General features: G+C 45.9%; 1 protein-coding gene across 1 annotated transcript; it reads right to left on the bottom strand.

Annotated features, from left to right (window-relative positions):
- Positions 1–9,014: 9,014 nt before the first annotated feature.
- On the bottom strand, positions 9,015–17,613 carry GMNC (geminin coiled-coil domain containing). Its single transcript, XM_077183996.1, has 5 exons — positions 17,540–17,613; positions 16,585–16,741; positions 16,404–16,489; positions 14,899–15,015; positions 9,015–13,556 (listed from the first exon to the last, which is right to left on the bottom strand). Exons 1-5 carry the CDS (start codon positions 17,540–17,542, stop codon positions 12,912–12,914), a joined length of 1,008 nt encoding a protein of 335 aa, XP_077040111.1. The 5' UTR covers positions 17,543–17,613; the 3' UTR covers positions 9,015–12,911.
- Positions 17,614–22,518: the final 4,905 nt, after the last annotated feature.

Genomic DNA, 22,518 nt, shown 5'->3' with positions numbered 1-22,518 from the left:
GTGTTTTAGTAGGAGGTGTAGAGACTCCACTGAGCTGACACGAGTCCCAGTCCAGCAGGGTCCTTGCTGAGAAGTTGAGTCTGCAAAAGTGAGTCTCAGCTATACAGGACATGCAGAGAGAACCACCATGGGTGGATGCTTTCTTCCATTTTTTTTTTTTGACAGAAGAGAGGTGCCAAGCAATCAAAACCTGTTTATACCATGGCAAGTAATAAATCAGGGCTCTGATATTTTAAGCAGTGGGTTGTGTAACATTCATAAAAGAAGAATAGGAGTTCTGCCATCCATGCTGGTTATTCATCATCTTCTCCATCAGTTTAGCCAGTCTCAGGTATTCAGGTTGTTTCTTCCTTCTTTTTATTTCTTAGTAAGCATTACTTTATTTTCTAGGGAGCACAGAAATAAGAATAGAGAATGAACATAATGATGACAAATGGTTGCTTTGGCCTTCTCTGGGAAGACTGTGATAACCTTGGTCTGGTCTTTGTGTGCTCCTCCTGCCTTGCCATATGAGCTCACTGAGGTGGCCCAGACTGGCAGAACTCCAGCCTGGCGTGTGTCTGACATTGTTCAGTGGGAACACTCTGTGCAGACCCAGGCACGCTCCTCTCCCTGGCATCGGAGGAAAGAAAACAAAAGGCCTTGCTTCCAAGTTTGTTGGCTTTATCAGCACACATGGTTGCCTCCTCTGTCTTCCAAAAGCTGCTTCAACCCCAAGAGCAGATCATTGGTGCTACCTGGCAAGTCCCTCCTTACCTGCAAGCCCTAGACAGTTGGCTTCCTTGGAGCTGATGAGTAGTGCTTCCCTGCTGCAGGCTGGTCATGAGTGTGGAGAAACAGCTGAGCATCCATAAATCACTAATTAGTGTCTCTTTGTCCACCTCCCTGCTCAGCTTAAGCAGAGTTTTTGTGCAAAACTGGTTCTTCCAGGGCCTTTGTCTGTGAGCAGTTTGGTCTTCCAGGTGAGAGGGGATGTAATGGATACTACTGATTTTGAGAAGAGCTCCAGTTCAGGCATAAAATGAACTTCAAATGTTCTATTTCAAAGCCTTTGATGCAAAAATCCTTAATTTTCCTTGTCCAGTGATTTCTTTTTTTTTCCAAAGAGAAAACAAAAGGTGTAATGTCAGTGCCAAACATGACAGAATCACCTGTTTTCGGCTTAGCTTTAGGGAGAATCTGTCAATCTGTAATGGTAAAAATTGTTATCAGATTTGTCAGGTTGCTGCAAGGTTTGAGTTACAGTGGAATTGCAGAATAATGCAGTCTGAGGAGGGGCTTGCATCCATGATTAGCTGGTGCCTGTTAGAACTATCTGAGAGGAGAGGCTTCCAATTGTACAGTGTTTTCCCTGTGCTGAACCTACTGGTTGGGTGACCAACTGGGAAGAATGAAGTTGGATGTAAGCATCTGGTGCCTCTGATCTGTGTTAATGGGGGATAGCAAGAGACAAACTATTATTCCACTCACATTAAACATTAAACATGAAAGAGTTGCATTAAAATGCCCTAGGAGAAAGGAATTACTTGTGTCTTTTTGATCAGTGGGTGGTTCTTCTGGATTTGACACGGGCATGTGTGTGACTTGGTGCACCCAACTATATTTTTGAGCAGCAGTAGGAGTTAAATTATCCTTTCAAAAGGGAAAGAACACCCAGCTGGGGTTAGTGTAGAAACATCAACAAATGACTCTGTGCTTTGAGATGCCTGGGGCATGGCTGCAATTTCTGAATTCTGCTCCCAAATGCATTTGGACAAAGGTAGAAAGTGTGAAGATAAAAGCAAGAATCCATAGTCCTATTTTATAGGGGAAAAAGGCAAGTGGTGGATCATGCTCCAGCTGAGGGTGGCTAGGCTAAGGCAGGTGAGTGCTGAGTTTCACTTGCATGTAGATAGTGCATGAGGAGATGCTGATCAGATGTGGATTTAGAATCACTAATATTGAAAATATAAAGGTAGAAAGGGACATAAAGAGGTTTTCTGCTCAACATTTCAGCTCAAAGGGGTAACTTCAAAGTTGAATTGGGTTGCTCAGGACCTTGTCCAGCCACCTGCTGACTATGTCCAAGGATGCACATGAGCTACCTAAATCCTTGCTTTTCTTGTGAGGAATTTTGTCTTTATGTAGAAATGTATGTAGCCATAGTTGTCTCTGGGCAGCATAAAGAGAATGGTGAGACAAAGGCCAACATAAATGGTCTCTGAGGGTTTCCTGAAAGGGACTGGAAACCCTTCAGGAAAGAAAAGAACAATAAGAGAATGTTGAGGCTCAGGAGATGAGGTTCAGCTTCAGGGCAAATAAAAATCAAAGGGAAAGATGTCCTTCCCTTGTAGCTAATAAAAAAAGAGCTTAAGAAACCAAGAAAATTAAACTAAAATCGTGAAATGCTTCTCACCATTCTGTGCTGTTTTTTCTCCATGAGCATTACTTAGCTCCTTGCTTGCCTGTCTCCTGGTTTCCTGTTGCCTTAGAGTCAGAGAAGAGAGGTCCTAGGGAAGCACTTGAATTCCATTCTCCACTTCAGGGCCTGCCAAGGAAGGCAATGGGCTTCCAGCTGCCCTGGACAAGGCTGGTTTGCTGACCCCATGGGCTAGTGGCCAGTACATTTTCTTTGTTTGTTGTAGCCTCCGTTGGGATGCAGAGAGAGTGCCAGCCATGGATTTCATTAATTCCACCATCAGTAGGTCTGAATTCATTGCCACTAATACAATGCCTTTTTTCTATGTGCTGTGCCAGGGGTATTTTTTTTTTGACACCATGTGTGACCTCCTGTTATTTCTCAACAAATGTTGGCAGGCACAGCACAGCTGGCAGAGCAAAGCAGCACAGTGTGTCACAAACTGCTGAGTGCATCCATGCTGAAATGAACAGCCAATTCCAGAGTGCGCTGAAAATTAAATCAATAAGAAAGAAAAACATGCCACTATTGCTCCCCTTCACTTCAGCCCTGACTGCTGCCTCCCATTGCATGTTAACTCTTCTGGCTTGGACTCAGGCAATAGCCAGAGAAAGGTTATCACAGAGTGTTTTAGAGTTGTATTTTTTATATCTCTTCTATCCTTCTAAAACTTCCCCAGACTTCTGTAAAACAAGTGTTTCTAAACTGTTCACGTGTAACTTAACAATTAATTCCTTTCTCTGAGCTGATGTTCAGACTCTGCTTTTTTTGTTCAGGTAATAGATTACAAATAATAATTGTAGTGAATGTTCATTGTTTCCAGCAGTGGAATAACCCAGTTTTCCCATCTTCCTTTCTGTGGGGTTCTGTGCCTCTCCTCTGTTGCTGCGGAAGGGGAGAGCAGGTTGGTCACAGGCAGCCTGAGCTTTGCTGCTGACAGAAGTAGCTGCCATGGCTTAAAATGCTCAGGTGCAGGGCAGAGGACTGGGTAGTGTTGCAGAACATGACTTGGGGATACTGGGTCTGCTTCTTTGTTAATAAATCCCTTCCATGTGTTAAGGAGCAGCTGTGCCATCCTAGGAACTTGCCCTGTGCCAGCCCCAGCCTCTCTGTTGGCCTCTCTGCCCAGCTCCCCTCTCTGCTCCAGCCACACAGGAGGGCTCAGACCCTGCTGCCAGCCCAGGGCTCAGCCTGCTGGGGCTCACCCAACCCAAAGCTCTTTGGCTCAGGGTGGTTCATGGGTTCAGCCCTGTCCCTCAGGGTGGGTAACACACAAACATGTCTGGGCTCCTGTCTTATGACATTTATTATGATATTTATTGAGTAGTTTTATTTTATTATGGTGCATTTAATTTGATCTGTTTTAGGATGACCATGGCAGGAGGCAAGTGTTCATGGGGGAGGCTCCTGCTGGGACACCCTCTGTCAGAGCCATGGGTATAATTTTGTGTGCTCAGTATGGCACACTGGACTGGAGAGCAGGGGGATGTGCTCCCTGCCAACAGGCCTCTCAAGATGGCAAGGCAAAAAGAAATAGCTTCAATACAACTATCCTGCAAGCCTGGTTCTTCAGTGGATTGTCATTTTTTTGGCACCAAGGAGAGCATTTTAAGCTGATGAGAAAATGCAATAGACTGATTTACTTGGATGCTTTCAATGTTTCTTTGACTTTAGCCAGGGGAGCCCAAAGGGGGGGTAGAGAAAACCAAAATATAATGCTGCACAAGGCTCGTTTGCACTGGGGCCTGCAGGCACTCATTGAACTTGTACCTGCCTGTGGGCCAAGTGGAAAAAGAGGACAGGCAGAGGGAATTCTTGCTTTTGCTCAGATTAAAAACCACTGCCATCAGCCCCAGGTGAGGCCATACAGCTTGGAAAAGTTGAAAAAAGTGTGTATAGCTTATACCTGCTGTCTCAGCAGTCACACTGTCTTGCAGAATTCCTGACTGTTGTTGGATCTCTGGCTCACCCTCCTCTTCCTCTCCTTGGGAATGGGTCTGTGGAGCTGGGCCCTCCCAGGTAGCACTGATGGGATGAAGTGTCCTGTGAGCAGGAAGATAAACCTTAAGTCTAAACTGATAGAAATAAACCCATTTCTTATCTTTTCATGAGCAACCCTTGCTTTTCTCTCTGATAAAGAGCCCGTTCCAGAGCAAAGCAAAAGGTAAGCAGAGACCCTGTTAGGTGCCCCAGGGCCGTGATATGTTGTCAACAGGAGCATCCCATACTTTCCCAGTAGAAGCATCTCATTCCTATTCTATTTTCTCAAATTGTCTGGTCTCTTGTCTCCTGATGTCCCTTTAAAGACTGCAGAAAGGGTCTGTGAGCCACTTGGGTGATGTTGTTCCTCTGGTTGAAGTGTTTAGATGGCAGAGAATGGGACAGGCAGAAATGAGGACGTGAGGATAAACAAGTCCTGAATAAACAAGCAATTGTATTGGTGGCTCTTAGAAATGAGGAAGTGTGACCCATCCTTGTGGACCCAGGGCTGGCACCAAACCTTGTGCATCAGAAGGCCAAAGAGAAGGAATTGCAGTGGCAGTTCACAGGAGAATGGTGACAGTGACTCAGTCCCTGGCTGCTGCAGCTGAGCACGAGTCCAGGCACTTGCAGTTGTTCTTCTCATAGAAAAAGCCAAGTCTGGAGGACTTTAACTTTGAATTTGCAGTGCTCTGATGGAACTCCTGTCCCTGCTGTGATGAGGAGCCCAGTGTTGCATCTCTGGAGCAGTGACACACAGCATGGACGTTTCTCATGTGGCAGCTCCAGGACCTTCATTACAGCACAGAAACCCTTGCATAAGGAGTGACTGGTCTCTTATGCTCCATCATGCTGCTGCTTCTAATTATAGTCAGTCCTATCTGATTAAATGAGACCAGAATTTACTGGCTACTCCTTTTCTCTGCTGCCTCTGTCATTAATATCCAGGTTTCCAAACTTAAGAGCACCTGCTTTTGCAGCCCTTTCATGTTTCTGGTCTCATCTTCTGGGGAACTTGTCCAAAGGTTGGGTGTTGGCGACTTCTCCCTTCTTGGATGATACAGTAAAAATATCTGGAAGTGCTTCAGGTTTCTGGAGTTGTGGTACTGCTGATCTTCCCTCTATGAATTCTGGATTAAATTAGGACTTGCTTTACAGGAAATTTTAGGTAATGTCTGCCTGTATTCACAGCTCAGTCATTTATTTGGGTGTAGCCCAGTAGTCTGAATAGCCTGTGATTTACTGCCACCAGTGAAATGAAACAGAATCACTTTCTCTGATTTATATCCTCTATTGTAGTTAAATATTTACACAGTATCAAGATCTTTATAATTGAATGGCTTACAGACAGGCAGCAAATGTTTATATACCTCTGGAATGGCCACAGGGCCATTGAGGTAGTGATATTTCATTTTGATAAAAGTACTTTTACTAAGAAGAAACTTAAAGCTCTCTCAGCTCCATTTTATTCTTGGGGTCAGACTTAGCCATGCTGATTTCAGTGGGTTACTGCAATTCAAAGTAAAAAAAATTCAAAGTAAAGTTCAGAAAAACACTTTTGTTGAAACGAAACTTTTGTACAGGAGGAACACAGCATCTTTCCCTTAGCAGTGCTATTGATTTGTTCAGATAAGAAGGCAAGAAAAATTACCAGGCTAATATCACACTCTGAAGGAAACTGAAGCTGGCAGGTTTGAACAATACTACCAGTATTAACTCAGTGTTTCTCCATTCACTTACAGGAAAGTATCACTAAATATTTCATGACCCATAGGTAAACAAAATTAGCCCTGTTTCCTGAAGCAAGAAGGGATCCTGTCGTCCCTACTTGTTCAGTTTGATTCTATCTCCAAGGGAGGGAGCTGGAACTCAAAGCAGATGCAACAATTACAGCTGAGTTTGAATATTGCTGAGCTGATCTTTGCTTTACAGAAATATTCAGAACTTGGGAATGAGCTGACCTGGATTGCACTGTTGGTGAAGCGTTTGTCTAGACTTGGACAAGAATGTGTATTTCTTAGAAAGAGAAGTTGCTCGTGTCTTGGAACAGTGTGGTTTTATAACCAAAAGAGATGTCAACTTTTCTTAAAACCAGAGTCTCCTTAGAGGCTTTCCATCAGCATAGGTTTTCCTTTTTTTCATGACTTTTTGATGTTGTCAGATAATTTTGAGCTCCTGGATTTAAATTGGGCTGGATGAGCAACAAGTAGGAGAGCAGTAGAAAGGTAGTTATTACTATATTCTGTTTCTTGATTACTGAAAATCATTATAGCAGCTGTCTTTTATGTACTTCCAGAGTGGATGTTGGAGAAAAAACAGAAACAATATGTGCATATTTTAGGTGCTACTTATAAATGTAACTTGGAAAAACCTTTTAGAATGTGGGAGGCTGTTGGGAATCCTAATCTGGGGGGAAAAGAGAACAAAATTTACTACAGAGTGATTAACATTTGTGATATAATTTCCTATATAATGGAGATCATATTCCTACCTGGATAGTCTAAATAATCCTATAACAAAGAGTGATGAGTATTTTAAATCTATAGTAACAAAAGTTTCTGTAGAATCAAGCTTATAATCAAACGTGCAATGTTTTGGAGTTTACAATTAAGCTCTTCTCAAAGGTCACAGGGATTTCTTGGTTTCTCTGTCCCAGCTGGGAGGCAGTGGATAACCTCTTTATTCTGTATCTGGGATAAACTGCAGGTCATAACACTGGTACAGGGGAGCTTTCCAGCTGACACAGCCTCTGCATGCAGTGATACAGAGTAGGATACTCTGAAATTACCCTGCTGCCTCACAGCCAGGGCAGAGGAGCCCAGAACTGCTTGTACCTGTAAAGTGTCACTTATGGTTACCAAGGATGTAGCCCCGTGACCATGGTATTTCTCCCTGCTTCCTCGCCCCCAGCTCTCAGGTAAAGATTGCCTCGAGATCAAGGCAAGCTCATTTTTCTAACCAATGCCATCACGTGTGGCAGCGTCCTTCGAGCCCTGGTAGCTGCTGGCAGGGGGACAGGGCTGTCCCAGTTGTCGCATCACGTTTGTGTGGGATATCTCGGCTCTCTCTGCTGGGGACCCTTGCCCGCCCTGATGCTCTCGCAGCGCGGCCGTTTCAGCACCTTGGCCAGGGCCGGCGGCTGCGGGCGGATCGTGCCGGGAGCCGGCAGGGCTGGGTGGGCACCGGGATCCCCCAGATGGGCCAGCCTGGGGACACAGCCCCGCAGCGGGAACCGCTCCGCACCGCTGCGTGTAACTGCGCTGCTGAGGCCTCGGCTGGGCGGCCGCTGCTTTCTGCACATCTGGGACACTGACAGCACATCTGGGACACTGACAGCACATCTCCACTCTCTAACGGGCTGTCAGGTCGCCATTCTGCACAGCTGGAAGCTGGCTTTGGTTACGTTGTTTGTGCTCCTGAAAGCATCACAAAGCTCCCAGTTTCTGACCATGTGTTCTGTGATCACTAATGGAGAATAATGTCGTGGGTGGAAGATGTTACACATGCAAACATTGTTTGGTAAATGAATGTTATGTTAGAGTGGTCTTTGACTCGTAACAGCTTTGGAGGCAGTAGTGTTGGGGGTTTCAGCTAACCATACCGGTACTACAGCCACACTTCAAGTGGGATTTTTAAAAATAAATTAGGGAAAATGGGACCTCAGACCTCCCAGCTCTTCATGCTGTTTTTTATAATCTGTTCCTTGTGAACTATTATTATACTGATTTCCTTGGGCTGTACTGTATTTAAGCATTCAGCCTTAAAATAACTCAGCAATGCACAGCTAATGAAACAGAGGAATGACTGGAGAGATGGCATTTTTGGTGAATCACAGCTCATTCCTCGAATTATTTATAGACTGCTCTCTCTTTACGACAGGGTGTCAGCTACCTGGCAACAGGCCAGAGTGTTCATGAATCATCTCGTGGACTTCAAGATGAGGGCAAAAGAGATCAAGGAAGGTTCACTTTGTGTCTTTTCCTAAGCAATAAGCCATCTCCATTCCAATGAAAAATCTCTCTGGTCCCAGCTGGTGCATGGTTACCAATAAACCAGCTCATGTATAGAAGGGTAAGTTAATAACTAACACAGCTTTTCTTTGTTGTCAAGTAGAGCTAAGTAAAGGTTTGAATTTTTTAATCAGGCTTTTCTGTCTCCCCTCCAGTCTCTTCATATGACACCTCAGTGCCATTTTGCAATTCATCATTTCAGAGTCAAAATCAGGAGTAGTGAGAGTACTATAATGAATCAGGCTGTCCTGGATCGGGATGCTCAGCTGCCTGGGAAGGTATAAGTGAGAGAGCCTGATGCTGCAAAAACAACAGACTAAAAGCACAGTATTTCCCTCTGTCCTTGCTGTTTGGTAGCATGGCATCTATTCCTGACTCAAAGCAATCATGGATCCCTGCAATATGCTGTGCAAGCCCAGGCTGGAAGGAGCACACCTGTGGCTGTCCATATAGCTGGATCTGATATCACAAAACCTGGCATGTCCTTGTGTGGACACTTGTCAGTGCAGGAAATAAAGGTGCCTTTCAGCCCTCTGGGGAGATATGTGGGTGCCAGGTGGCTGCTGTGCTGTGTGAACAACAGCTGCATGGTTTAATGGGTGCTCAAGTGGGCAGAAAGAATTGCATTAATTGGGTGTTAAGTTTTATTAGACATAACTTAGTGACAGTGGTAAAATTGACATTTACATATCATCATGGCCATTTTAAATCACAAAAATCAGGATCATCACCATATTAAGTGTTAAATTAACTTCCATTTCTATTAGCATACCTTTCTAGAAACATAGATTATTTTAAACTATGCAGCTGCACATTACATTCACATAATAAAGCAAACTTCAAATAAAAAAATAAAACAAATTATGTTAACACAAGCTGAATATTTACAGACAAGGAAGTTCACTGCTGCTAAAAGAACCACCCAGGGCCCTATGGCAATTCAAGTCATAGCTCCCCATCCTGGAGTTTTATGGGCCTGGTACTGATCCTTGGCAAGAAGGAACTTCTTGGAGTTTGCAGCAGCAAACGTTGTGTTTTCTTGTTAAATAGCTATGAACTGGTCCAGTGGTGAATTCCATAGAATCCAAAGCATGGAAACCAACTGTAACACCAGAGGCAGCATCAGAACCCAGAACTTTTGCCTTCTGGCCCTTGTTTCCAGCTGCCTGTTTTTTGAAATTAGAAATACAGTACCGAGCTGAAACTTGTCTCTGCTGTCTCCTGGCTGCCTAGTTGTGATGGCAGTGTGAAGAACTGGATTTTGTTTCCACTTTTTGCTCTCATTGCCATTGATCTCTAGCTACCTCTGGGGCATAGGAATGTGTCACAAGCTTCCCTGGGCTTTACCTTGGACATTCCATGAGCAGCAGGGTGGCTTTGAACCTCTTTCCCCCACTGGGAATGGATGCAAAAGGACAAACAGGGAGGATGGAGCACAAAACAAGACTGAACACCTATTTCAAAGCCCCATCTAGGCTTTGTACCAGCAAGAACTTTTCCCCCACATCTTTGCAGGCCTAAGAACTGCACCACATTAATGCAGCCTCAGTGCTTCCAGGCCCAAGGAAATCATGGGGACACAGCAGGGTAATCAGCATATCATCAACCCAGCACCAGCCCAGGCAGTAACTGTCCTCACATCCCACCATGTGACTGTAATCTGCCATGAGATGCCTTCAGCCTCTTACTCATTTTCCACCTCTATTACACCTGTAGGAAGGCAGGATTTTCAGAGGAACCAGGCAGTTTAGAGTGAGGTATGCTGAGCAATGGCTTTCTTCTGGTAATAGGAGCAATATTTATCTAAAATAATGGTTTGGTCACTGCACTGATTTGCTTGCTGTGGGTTGGTGTTAGACAAACCCTCTTTCTATTCTTCTTCATGTAACTCAGGAAATATTGCTTCAAATGGCGGTGTCAGGGTAAAACAAATCACTCTTATTTATTGGTTAAAATGCTTTGGGGATTTTTCTGTTTCCTTTCCAGCGTGTTCCCTCTGCTCCAGTGCCCAGCAGCATCATTACACAGAGAACTTTGTTCAAGCAGTTGCCTACACCAGAATTTTAAGTCTGCATGTGCAGGTCAGGAGCATCCATCAGCTGACTGGAGCAGCACCACGGGATCCTCTACCCAAATGAACTCCAGTAAAGTCAGGCTCAGAAAAAAGTCTCTCCAACAGGACTCAGCTCCTTCATATAGAGTAAAATTCAGGAACCCACTGGAGAAGAAGAGGATTCATTCAGGTAAATTATTTCCTCAGATTCATAATTTATTTGTTATGAGACAAAGTGCCAGTCAACCCTGTACAAAAGGCTGGCAAAGGCTCAAGCATCAGTTTGTTCCTACTGAAACCCTACTTCAGGATTGTACCAAAGATCTGACACTTTTGTTCTGGCTCTCTGCAGGAGAAGTTCTCACATGCAATGATATAAAAATGTGGAAAGGAAATGTCAGGCAAATGGAAAGCTCTTCTCCCTCTTCAGAGAAAAAAAGCCCTGATTTAAGATTTGTTGGTAGTACAAAAGCACTTAGTAGTGCTGCTGCCTCCATAGCATTGAAATTCACATGTAATAGCATTCTATAGTGTTAGAAAACATAGGCAGATGTTTCTCTACTTCTGTTTTACACCTGCTGTGAGATGTGGCATCTACAGCTGTGCTGGGTGTAGTCCTCTGGCCACGCTGCCTTAGTCCCAGTTTGCTGTGAATCCTCCAATCACCTGTTCCAGGGGTTCCCATCACATACTCAGTTTAAGTTCAGGCATTTTCTACACTACCACACATATCAACAAAAACTCCAGTGATAGGAGCATTTTCTTCAATGCTCTCTTACATAGTGGGGCGAGGGGAGAATAATAGAAAAGAAATGCATTGAGAAAAAAGTGAGTTGTTTGTAGGACAGGATTTTTCTTCAGCTTTCACTGAAAAGCAGAAAGGTGCTACAGAAACAGTGGCCTTGTCTTCATCAATCTACCACAATTATATGGAATACAAGCAAGCTCCCAAAACAAATACTTGTATTTATTCAATGAGCATTTTTTGGTTTGGGTTTTTTGGGTTTTACTGGTTTTCTTCTGCAGTGGTTGTTGTGTGGGTTTGTGGTGTTTTTTTCCAGTTTGGTTGGCTTTTTAATCCAGTGAAATAATGCCTACAATCAATGGTTTCATATTGCCTATTCTGGAAGTCTGCCACAGTTACTTCAAAGTAACTACCCAGAAATACAATTTGTTTATTTAGAAGTCCTTTGGGAAATCATTACTGCTCCTGATGGAGTGTCTCAAATATTGCAATTCTAAGGCGCACAACAGGCTATTAGAAGATATTTTTATCCTCTAAAAATAGAGGAATATCCTGTTTTCTATACGAAAATAAGGCACCGAAAAAAACCAACCCTCTGTTTTGGTTATTTTTACTTAAGTCCTTCCTCAATGTCAGTGGCTCCATTCTGAAAGCAAGAATAACCAAGTCAATCTATTTTGAATACTTAGGGGTCAAACTACTGTAGAACTGAAGACAAAGGTAACAGAAAACAGTACTGGTGAACTTCCTTCATGCCATTGACTTTATATAATCAAATATTCGTATCATTTAGTAGCACTAGTGAAAGTTAAGTCCTGTGCAGTGCTAGAGCACCCTCATTTAGAGAGTTTTAAAGCATTCTCAAAGTAATGCTGGTCTTAGCCTCAGCCCATCCCAGTCTGGCAGACACAGAGAGGCAGGAGCTGGCATTGAAGGTTGGGGGTCCCAAAGACCCATTCCAGCCACTAAGTGATACTGCCTCCTCACATGTAAACTCCCTTTATTGATAGACAAAATACCCTTAAAACGTATTGGTAAACACATCAGTCTCTTAATCACACTTTAGGAAGATCCCCTGACCTTGCTGAATCACTTGTAACTACGTCGCCTCCAAGCATTAGACGTAAATCCTGATTTTATTTTGAGGAGTCATCAAAGAATGTAACAGCACCATGGAACTGCAGGTGGGTCAGCCCTGTGCAGCACCTAAGGCAACCATGGGTGCTTGTTAAATCCAAGGCTATCTGTGTAGTCAAGAGAGACATAAATCACTTAGAAACTGCTGATCCTCAGCCTCCAACCTATGCCACCTTTGTTATCTGTGGATATCTGTGAGATAGGTGCTATTTCCAAAGGGAGAGAGGTGTATTCCCAAAGTGCTTTCCTGGTTGGTGCATGTGAAAGTGATCATCAAAAGTGAAAGCCCTCCAGCCTGGGAACTACCAGTAACAAGGAGGAGCTGATGACAAAACCCCAGGAAACAAGTAAAAGCAGGTATCTCAACACAGGCACAACAAGAGAAAGGAATCCAGTTTCAACATCTGGGGCAGAAAATTGTCCAAGTGCAATCTGGAGTCACATCTGTGAAAATCTGTGAGGGAATGAGGAGTGGGTTAGTGACAGGGTAGCATTTAAAGCAGCCCAAAAGGAATCCTTTTCTCTGCCTGATGCACAAGGTGAGGTATGTCTCCTCCCTCCTCTATGGCTGGCCCTTGATGAGGTGCATCATTCAGGCTGCTTGGGCACCCAGGTGAACCTCCAGCCCCCATCGTCGTCCCTGCGCACGAAGGCCTGTCCTTGGTGGAAGCTGTGCGTCCTCACGTTGCGGTGGGGACTCAGGCACGTTGTGAAGGCCACTTCTGTCCTGTTGGGTGACAAACCACCAGTCAAATAAGGCAACCCATAGGCTGGGAGGGAGGAAACACTTGGCACTGGTGAGGAGATGCATGGTGCTGAAGAAAACTGAGGAAGGAAGGGAGAATCCTGGCTGCATGGATGGGGGCTGCTGCTGCCTGGAGGCTCCTGGCTGCAGCTGAACACTGCTGCTGCTCCTTCCCTGTGCTCATAGTCTGCTGCTCCCCCAGGGCTCAGGCAGAACGTGTCTTTTCCAAGGTCTGGGGACAGGGCACTGTAGTTAGCTGAAGCTTCATCAATGGTGTTCACATCTTTTAATCCTAAGGTCTGCAAGACCCAGCTGTCCACAGCAGGGCTGGCTTGCTCTTCACAGGCAGTGAATTCATTGAAGAGGTTCCTTCTAGCTTTGGAAGCATGAGGAGTTTCTTGAGGAACAAAGCAGTGGTCCTCTTTTAATCTCCTCTTGGTACTTTTGAGGATAGCACAGGTTTTTTGCCCATGGTCAGACAGCAGTTTCTGTTAAAAAAGCCAAAACAAGGTGGAGACAGAAGATTAAAATTTGAATTTCCAGATACCTGAAGGCAACATGCTTCTGACCTCAGATGCACAAGATGGTTACTACTTGATTACTACTGTCCTTACAGAGACTTTTTTTACCCCTATGCTTAAACATATGGGTATGACCAACTATTTTGTATCTTTACAGTGTCTGCAACAACCCTGTTCCTGAATGAGAAGAGTGTGACCATGTCAATAAGACCTGGGCTTTGATGGCATTCCAGCCCTGAGCTGCCACCTGCCTCTGTGCCAGCAGCACTCTGCAGGTGAGCAGGGCATGGGGGGCAAAGTGGCAGCCTGACAAAGAGGGAGCATGCAAAGGTAACTCCTGCTGGGACAGGGTGATCCTGACAAGGCAGTGCTCAGAGCAGCAGCCTGACTGGCACTGCACTCCTCAATTCACCCCAGTTGTCATTATCCCAGGACAAGGGCCTTCAGGCACCCAGCTATGGTCAAGTGAAGACAAGAATAAACAAGGAAGCTCCCCACCATGTCATGAATTCACTGCTCCACACGGGACCCTTCTCCACAGGACACAGGGGGTGGCCATGTCTCCCTGCTGTGCCCAGTGAAGGAGACCTTTTCTACTGCCAGGAGCCAGGTCTGGCCATGGGAAGGAGGACATCATGCTATCAACTCATCAACAGGATGGAAAAGGAAAGTCTCCTATGCCCTACAGTCTTTTTTACCTCACACTCAATCCACAGAGTTGAGCAAATAATCAGTAGTTCAGTTTCATGGGCAAGGTTGGAATAGCAAAAAATTTCTTTAAGCTGACAAGAAAGAATTATTTTCTTTATTCTCGTTTAGCTGAGAGACAAAGAATCCAAATCTTAAAAATACAACCCTTCAAACTTAGTTTAAAAGAATGTTTCATCCAGCCTGAAATGTTTACTTTTGTATTTCACCATTAAAAAAACCTCCCACGCAACTTTTTAATTAATAAACTGGAAAAAAATCCTTATAAAAGGGATAATTGACAAATATATTCAAATTTGAACTTTTTACTGGAAAAAAAAGCATTAGAGGGAATAATTTTACCTTGACTATATAATCTTATCTTACTTACAGCTAACTAATAAATCAAACTTAATTATCTCAGGTGCTACACTGTCTCCACAGTCAGAACCTGACAGGATATCATTCCTGGAGCAAACTGTCACCTTTGTGAATTTAAATGTGAGCGTAGGTTCCACTGCAGGTTGTCTACACTCTTAGATTTTCCATATATTTTACTGGCATGTACCTAATCAACCTGTTCCTTCTGCACACATTTGTATGACAGGTTTGAACACAATACCTTGGCTTTTTCTTCTAAACACTTAATCAGGGCAGAATTCAGGTATTGTCGGAGGTTATTATTTTCTTCATGTAACCTAGCAAGTTCCTCTTCCTTCTGAAGCAAAGTATCTTGAAGCTGTGGAATAGAGATATTGATGAATAGATGTTGACTCTGTAACTTAATAGCAATTGCCCTCTGGTACAAGCTGCTTGGATTTGATGATCTGGGTGTTTGCTTTGTGAGCTCAACCCACCCCCTCCAGCCTCTTGTCTCTATAAATCTAAGTGGCATGACTGTTCAGTTTTCACTTTTGACTTCCTTTAATCTTTAAGTGAGTGTTTGAAAAGATTACTCTGAAAAAACCTGCAACCGCAGAATAATAATGGAAATGAATTACAAGTAGCCCTGTGAGCAGCCAGAAATGGTCACGGGCATGACAGCAGCTTCAGGATCTCCTCTTAAACCACAGCAAACACCCCTTTGCACCCCTCCTTCCCATTTAGAGCTGGCTGGTGAAAAAAAAAATGTTGCAAACTAACAATTTATGGGGGTAGAGTGCAGAAGGGAGATGCAGTTGCCATTCTTTAAGATAAAGTAGCACTCGGTGATCTCTTCAGTTCTGGACCCTACTGTGCCAGCCCTGGTACATATACAGAGTTGAGATAATCCTTGGTCTCAAAAGCTGAACAGGAATGGCAGACACCTAACACTTTTCCATGGGAAATCTAAGAGTTTACAGATAGATTTTTGGTTCCTGACCATAGCTCTGGAGACTTCTTTAGGAGGACAAAGAATCTTCTGCCAAGGATCACAGGCATCTTCTGAGCATAGGCTTCGTAAAAACAGACTTAAATGATTGAGGCAGAGCTAAAGAAAGAAGTACACTGACATCTGGAACTATGGTTTGATTCCAGGGACCTTTAAAATAACATCTGAATTTTCACTGACTTGACTCTGTCAAAACATTATTCCAAGTACTTGATCATAGTCATCAAACTGGAGTACCTTCACCGAAGACAGTTCAGAGTTTCTCCTGCCTCTTGTAAGGATTTACAAAAAAATGAAATATAAGAGAAAATAAAGTAACAAGGAAAACCTGTTGATCAAAACAGTTGATGTTCCATGTAATTGGGCAATTCTGCTGCAATCATTTCCCATGAAGTTAAACCTGGTGGAATCAGGAGGACACACTCTACATACTTTTAGCCAACAGCATCATCACAGCCTGAGGCCCCCCTGTTCATGCCCCTGGTTTTCTTTAGTGCCAAGGCTGCAGCTGCAATATGATGTAAGAGGGGAGGAATGGACAGGGAATAGTCCCACCACAGCTGGTCCAACTTCACAGGACAACATGGGGGAGACAAATACGTCAAGCAAGGAACAACAGTTTTGTGTCACTTCTGACATCCGTGCCAGTGACAGGGAGACATGCCTAAGCTAACCCAGAAGGTGAAATAAGTGACACAAAGTTCGGGAGCCTCGTGGGGTGAACCCGGGCGTGCTGGGGGGTGCGGAGCCTTTACCTGCTTGTTTCTGTAGAGCTGGGAGGACAGCTGGTCTCCCTGCCACGCCGCGTCCTGGGCACCGAGCTGCGGGCTGCAGAACTGGCCTGCGGACGAGAGCCAGGGTTATCCCGGCCGGGTAGGGCTCCCAGCTCCCCCCGGGTAGGGGAGCGCGGCGCTCCGGCGGCGGCTGAGCACTCACCCTGCGGCCGGGGCTCCCGCCGGCCCTGGCTGTGCGGCGGCTCCGCGGCGCAGACGGCGGCCCAGGTCTCCTTGGAAACCCCGGCGGGGCCGGACCAGGGCCAGGCGCAGCCCGAGCCCCCGGCGAAGTCCGGCTCCGGGCACGGCCGGCCGGCGCTCTGCGGAGGGAAGGGCAGAGGCGATGGGGCGCTCGGGGGGCAGGGGCCCCGAGGAGAAGCGGAGCCGGTCCGGCCCCGCCGCGCCCCGGCACAAGCGCCCCGGCGGGGCAGCGCTCTCCCCGCTGCTGTCCCTGGCTGTGCTCAGGTGCTGTCCCGGGGCAGCCCCCCCGCCCCTGCCGGCCAGCGCTGACCCGGTGCCCGCTCCCCGTTTCCCCGGTGGCACCGCTCCGTGCTCCGAGCGCGGGCAGTGCCGCCCCGCCAGCCCCGCCGCACCGGGGCTCCGAGCACGGCTGTGCCGGGGAGGCGGCTCGGTTTCCTGCAGAGCCTGGGGAAATGCTACGGTCCTGAGTGGGTTTAGGGTGAAGGGGGGGTCCAATGCTGTCCTTGGCCAGACCGTTCCTGCCACCATGGGTGTTCGACTCAGCTCTAAAGCAGCAGCACAGAGCCAGCAGTCACCTCCTGGCTGCTCGCACTCTCTTCTGCCCCTGCAGTTCTGCAGGAGTCCCAGACGGCAAAGCCTGGGGTTGTCTCTGGATTCACCCTTTCTCCCTCCTCCAAATAAGCCTCATCTGCAGCAACTCTAAATCTCTGCAAGGAAGGCAACGGCAGAACTTGGAGTCTCAGTCAGGGAGTCTGCCCACCCATGGGAAGGCACAGCAGCAGAGACTGCACTGGCAGGTAGAGAAGAGCCCTCTTTCTTTCCCATCTTAAGAGGGCACAAAATTTATTGCACTCCCCCAAGGGAGAGACCAGCTTCTCCTCTGCCTCGAGGTCGAGAGAAATGCAAAGAGCACTTACCATATTAGTGGCAGAATGAAATGCAGGTCTTGGGAGCACGTTTCTGTTAAAGCCCCAGAGAGGTTTAAATGGCTCTGAAGGAGGGGGAGAGGGGGGAGACCGGGGAGGCGAGTTTAATCTAAAGGAGCTCCCAGTGACGCCTCAGAGCTCTCCTGAAACCCAGCAATCTGATTTGGTGTAAAGCTGTCAAACTTGTGACGTGAATAAACAGCAAACTTGCTGAAATCAAAGTCATTCTGGTCCCACAAATCAACACAAGGAAGGAGGGAAAAGAAAAGGAGGGAGAAGGAAAAAAAAGCTTCCACACACTTCAGGGCAGCAGTGAACTGGTGTGTCTGAGTTTCACTCCAGGAAATGAACAGGCATCCAGGGAAGCATCCCACATGTTCAGAATAAGGCTGCTAGTGTTGCTGGTGAGTTTTTTTTGTTTTGTTTTGTTTTGAAGACTTGTTTGCAGTTGTAAAACCCAGCAGGAAGAAACAAGTCTGTCCAACCTGCCTGGCTGTCAGAGTGAGTTTTGCCCAGCTTACAGAGGTGTGTAGAAGCAAATATGATTCAGAGCACTTCTGTGGACAGTTCTGAGGAGGAAAGTGCAGGTTTCAGAACAACAGAGTCTGCAAGGACAAGCTTCTGCAAATATCTCACTATATAGAGAATGTTTTCTATCAAGCCCCAGACTTCCAGAAGATCTTAGATTATAAATGTGGCAGTGGTAAAAGATTTATTATCATAAAGGATTTACTACCAAAATGTTGCAAAGCCATGGACAGGTGTGTGAAAGGCAGAGATTGTCTCCATATAGTCACTTCTGATTCATATCAGATTTATGTAGCAATCAAAATCCATGGATAAATTTGAGATTTTCTCAGAGGGGAACAAAAAAAAAAAAATCAAACAAAAAATCTTCACTGAGGGTCTGCCTTTGAATAGCATAGGGGATGGTGGGAATAAAGCAGTTGTTCTGCCAGGATCCTGCCCCTGCCACGGCAAGGGCTGTTCCAGGTGCCGTCCCAACCTGTCTGCAGCCAGCCAGGATGAGCTGGGCCAAGGGCAGGCCGTGCTGGCATATGGGATGGTCTTTCATTTCTCCCCTGCAGGATGCTCAGTGCTGTTCCTCCATCAGCACGTCTCAGGGACAATACCTGAGGGACAAACCAAGAGCGCCATTTGCCTTCCATTCTTTTATTACTGGCTATTTTCCTAGGTTGGTGCCCAAGGTAAACTGGCAGTTATACCAAATTAAACCCCTGCCATCTCCTGCCTTATGTTTTTTTCAACAGAAGCGTTTTAAAAAGGCTTCACACTCTCTCACTCAGCCTACAGTGTTTGGGGTCACACTTTAGGTTTCTTAACCCGCAGCACAGCATTTGATAACTGCTATGATAACCCACTCCCTTCAATGCCAACTCCTCCTGCACGGCTGGGTCCTCTGTTGGCTACTGAGGAACTGCAGCTGTGTGACACACGCCCAACACCCAGCGCAGCTCCCTGGCCGGCTCTGGCCCGTCTGCCCGCTGCTGAGGTGGTGCCGCAGGGCGCTGTGGCACCGGCGGCTCCTTCACACTGGGCACGTCCCCCGCAGGCACCGCTGCTCTGGGGCCCCGCCGGCGGCAGCGCGCTGGGTAATGGCGTGGCAGAGGCGGGTAAAGCCGGGAGAGGAGACGTCCCGGGACGGGCAGGCTGGAGGAGCCCTCCGCTCCCGCAGCAGCCCCGTGCGAGAGGCGAACACCCCATGGATCCCGCCGGGCCCCGCCAGCACCTCCGGGCCCCGCAACGCCCGAAGCGCGGCCATGTTGGGGCTCCCCAAGATGGCGTCATCAGCCCGCGCCGCCCCCGCCGTGCGGACATGGCGGCGGGGAGAACCGCGGTCTGTTCTGAGGGGCCGGCGTGCCCCACTCCCGGTGCCCAGGCTGCCCGACTCCCCGTGCCGGCTCCAGGCAGCTCGGGAGGTGCCGCCTGGCGCCGGAGGGGGTGAGGCGGGCGCAGAGGAGCCTGCAGCGGGTGAAGGGCAGGGATGCCCTGCGCAGGGGGTGATCCCCATGTGGCCCCGGCCACCTCGCGGCTGTCTGTCAGGGCAGCAGCAGGGAGAGGAGAGCCGGCTGAATGAACAGCACATCCTGGGGATAACTGGGGGTTGGAACAGCTCTGTTATGAGGAGAGACTGAGGGAACGGGGCCTCTCCTTAGGGGATCACATTAATGCATATAATAGCTCAAAGGTGGGGGTCCAGAGGCAGGTGCCTGACTCTTTTCAGTGGTGCCCAGTGACAGGACGAGGAAAAATGGCCATAAACTGGAACACAAGAGGCTTCACCTCAACATCTGGAAGAACTCTCTGTTGAGGGTGCAGGCAGTGTAAGAGCTGCCCAGGTCGTGTGTGAATTGTGGGTTTTCCCTGTCTAGAGACATCTCACACCCACCTGTCAGCCGCTGTTGGGTGTGCACAGCTGGTGTGGTGTTGGCTGGGGCTGACAGTGCTTGGCTTTCGGAGCTCAGGGAATTCCGGTCAACTCACCGAGGCTGATGTGCTGGGGAGTGAAAGGTGGTAATGGGTAAAAGCCAAATCAGAGCCCTGGTAGGTTTGGGGAGATCCCCTTTGGGTGACTGCCAAAGAAATAAAAATGCTGTTGTAGGAGAGAAACACCTCGTTTTGAAACACGTTGCATGGATGATCACACATGATGATGGAAGAGGTTGAAGACACAGTAGCAATCACGTTGATGTGTGTGTGTAAAACAAAACTAAGTAACAATAATTTACTAATTTTCCTCTTCATCTGGAGCTTTTACTGCTTATTGCAGTTAATGATGGACCTCTTTAATTGGGAATAAAGTTCTGGGGGAGAATGTTTATCAAGATTACAATATTGCTTCAGTGGAGATTTCACTTTGGATGTCATAGCAGCTCTTTTCTGAAGTTCTGGGAACACACATTTAAGTGTATTGTAGTGTGTTAATTACTGTATGTTCTTTGTACTTATATTTTCTTTTGTAATTTCTATGATTTTTTTCTTTAAACAACAGTGGGGAAGCTAATCCTTCAGATTAATATTAAAAAAAAAAACCAACCAAATTTTTTTTTCTGGTTTATCCCTTTTTTGTGTAAAAATAGCCTTAAAGTTGCATTTACATCATAGTGAATGGGCTCTCAGAAGGGATGGTACAGAGAAGAAAATAATGCTTACACATAGTTTAATACAAGTTTTATACCAGGTTTATAGCAGTTACAGTATGGATTACTTTGAGTGCTGGCACTGGTGTCCAAACCCATCCCAAATCCTCTTTATTTGTCCTGCCATATTACTGCTGCAGTGCTTCTTATCCGTGTTCAGAATGGTTAAGTGAACCAGTGACTGAACAGAGGCTCACTTATAACTCAGGATGTTAACCTACACACAGGTACACACAGGTGCATGGCACTTGCATGCATCTCTGATCATGTTTGTGAGCCAAAGGTGTGAGAAATTGAACCTGATGAGACTGATTTGCAAAAATGCATTTGAAAGGGAATTTATGCAGATACAGGTTCTGGCTGTTTTTCTGATCAGTCTTCCTCCTTGAACGCAGGACTAAAAGGCACTTCCCAAATCCAGTCCCCTGCTGTTGAGACATTCTTAAACTTTTCAATCTCCCTCTTAAAACTAATTAGGTTATTTTCCTTATGTTATTCCCACTGTGAGGCTACCCCGTACTCTGAGCTCTGATGGCTGGACACTTTCTAGTTTCAGGCTGAATGTATTCATAGTAGGTATAATCCCTTTTGTCCTTGTGCCAAACTCTTACTCTAGTTTAGACACTTCATCTCCCTCTCCAGTGTTTAGCCTTGATGTCTTTGCAAAGCACTGTCACACATTGGTTTTTTTTCTTTAGGTCAAAGAAGGCAGGATCTTTTACAATCTTTCCTAACCTTAGGAGCCCATCTCTGAAAATATTCCAGTGGATATTAACCTGTTTCTCAGATGGATGACCAACGTTACTCAGGTTGCTGTGTAACACACCATTGTTTACAGAAAAGCATTTCTCTTTTATATCTTCCTGGTATATTTTAGGGCAGCCTTTACCTTTCTCATCATTCTCTCACACCAGTTACTAGTCTTGAAATCACTGTCAGGTGGCAGTGGGATTTATTACGTGGGTTATTTAATACACCTGTGGGCTTTATTTCCTGTAAAATGCAGTTAAGTCAAACTGAGTTTTTAGTGCTGTTTGCTCCAGCTCTCCTCTGTTGGTATTTCTTAGTACTGTGGAGTTCCACAAGTTTAGAATGAAGAAAAAAGCTGACTACAGGATGGAAAAATTGCATAGCACCTTTCTGGGTTTACCTTCAGTTTTTCACAGCAAGAGTGGTGAGTCAGTGACTAGAGGATGGAATTTATCTGAAAAAGTTGAAGGTTTTCTAAATAGATAATGGCACTTTTATGTGAGAGATGTGCTCTTGTGATGCTGGTACTGCTTTTTACTGTTCAGAATTTCACTCCAATTTCTAATCTGACATTTGTGGCTTTAGCTTTTTCAGGTTTGCCCTGTGTGCCATTTGATGTGTTATAAGCAACAATCTATGCTGTGTTTGTCTGGATTTGTGCAATTGTTTTTTTGTTTGCCAGCCATCTGAGAAGCAGTCCTCTAGATTGCACTTGATTGCAGCTTCAGGTACAAGTATGAGGTTTCCCTGAAATGGAAAGGCAAATGGAGAAAGCTCATGTTTTATGAGCACAGAATATGTTTACAGAATTCACTGCTTGCAGAATGTCATTGAGAGTGAGAGGATAAAAACAGAATGAGTTTTATAATTCTTGTTTTTTCTTTTGAATGCTTTCATTAATTCTACTGGGTATATTGATCTTTTGGCAGAGGTGGACATTAATTGCACTTGTTTAGTATCCTATGGACGTGTTCTCTCAGAACTTATCCCAGGCTCTATTTATTGCCTGTTTCTTGCCCTTTCCTTTGGCTGGAATTGTAATATAAAAGAACCTGGAGG

The sequence above is a fragment of the Agelaius phoeniceus genome, chromosome 10 (assembly GCF_051311805.1).
Source record: "Agelaius phoeniceus isolate bAgePho1 chromosome 10, bAgePho1.hap1, whole genome shotgun sequence".
NCBI lineage: Eukaryota > Metazoa > Chordata > Aves > Passeriformes > Icteridae > Agelaius > Agelaius phoeniceus.
Note: the sequence above shows the minus strand (reverse complement) of the source record. Positions and strands in the feature narration are given on the sequence as shown.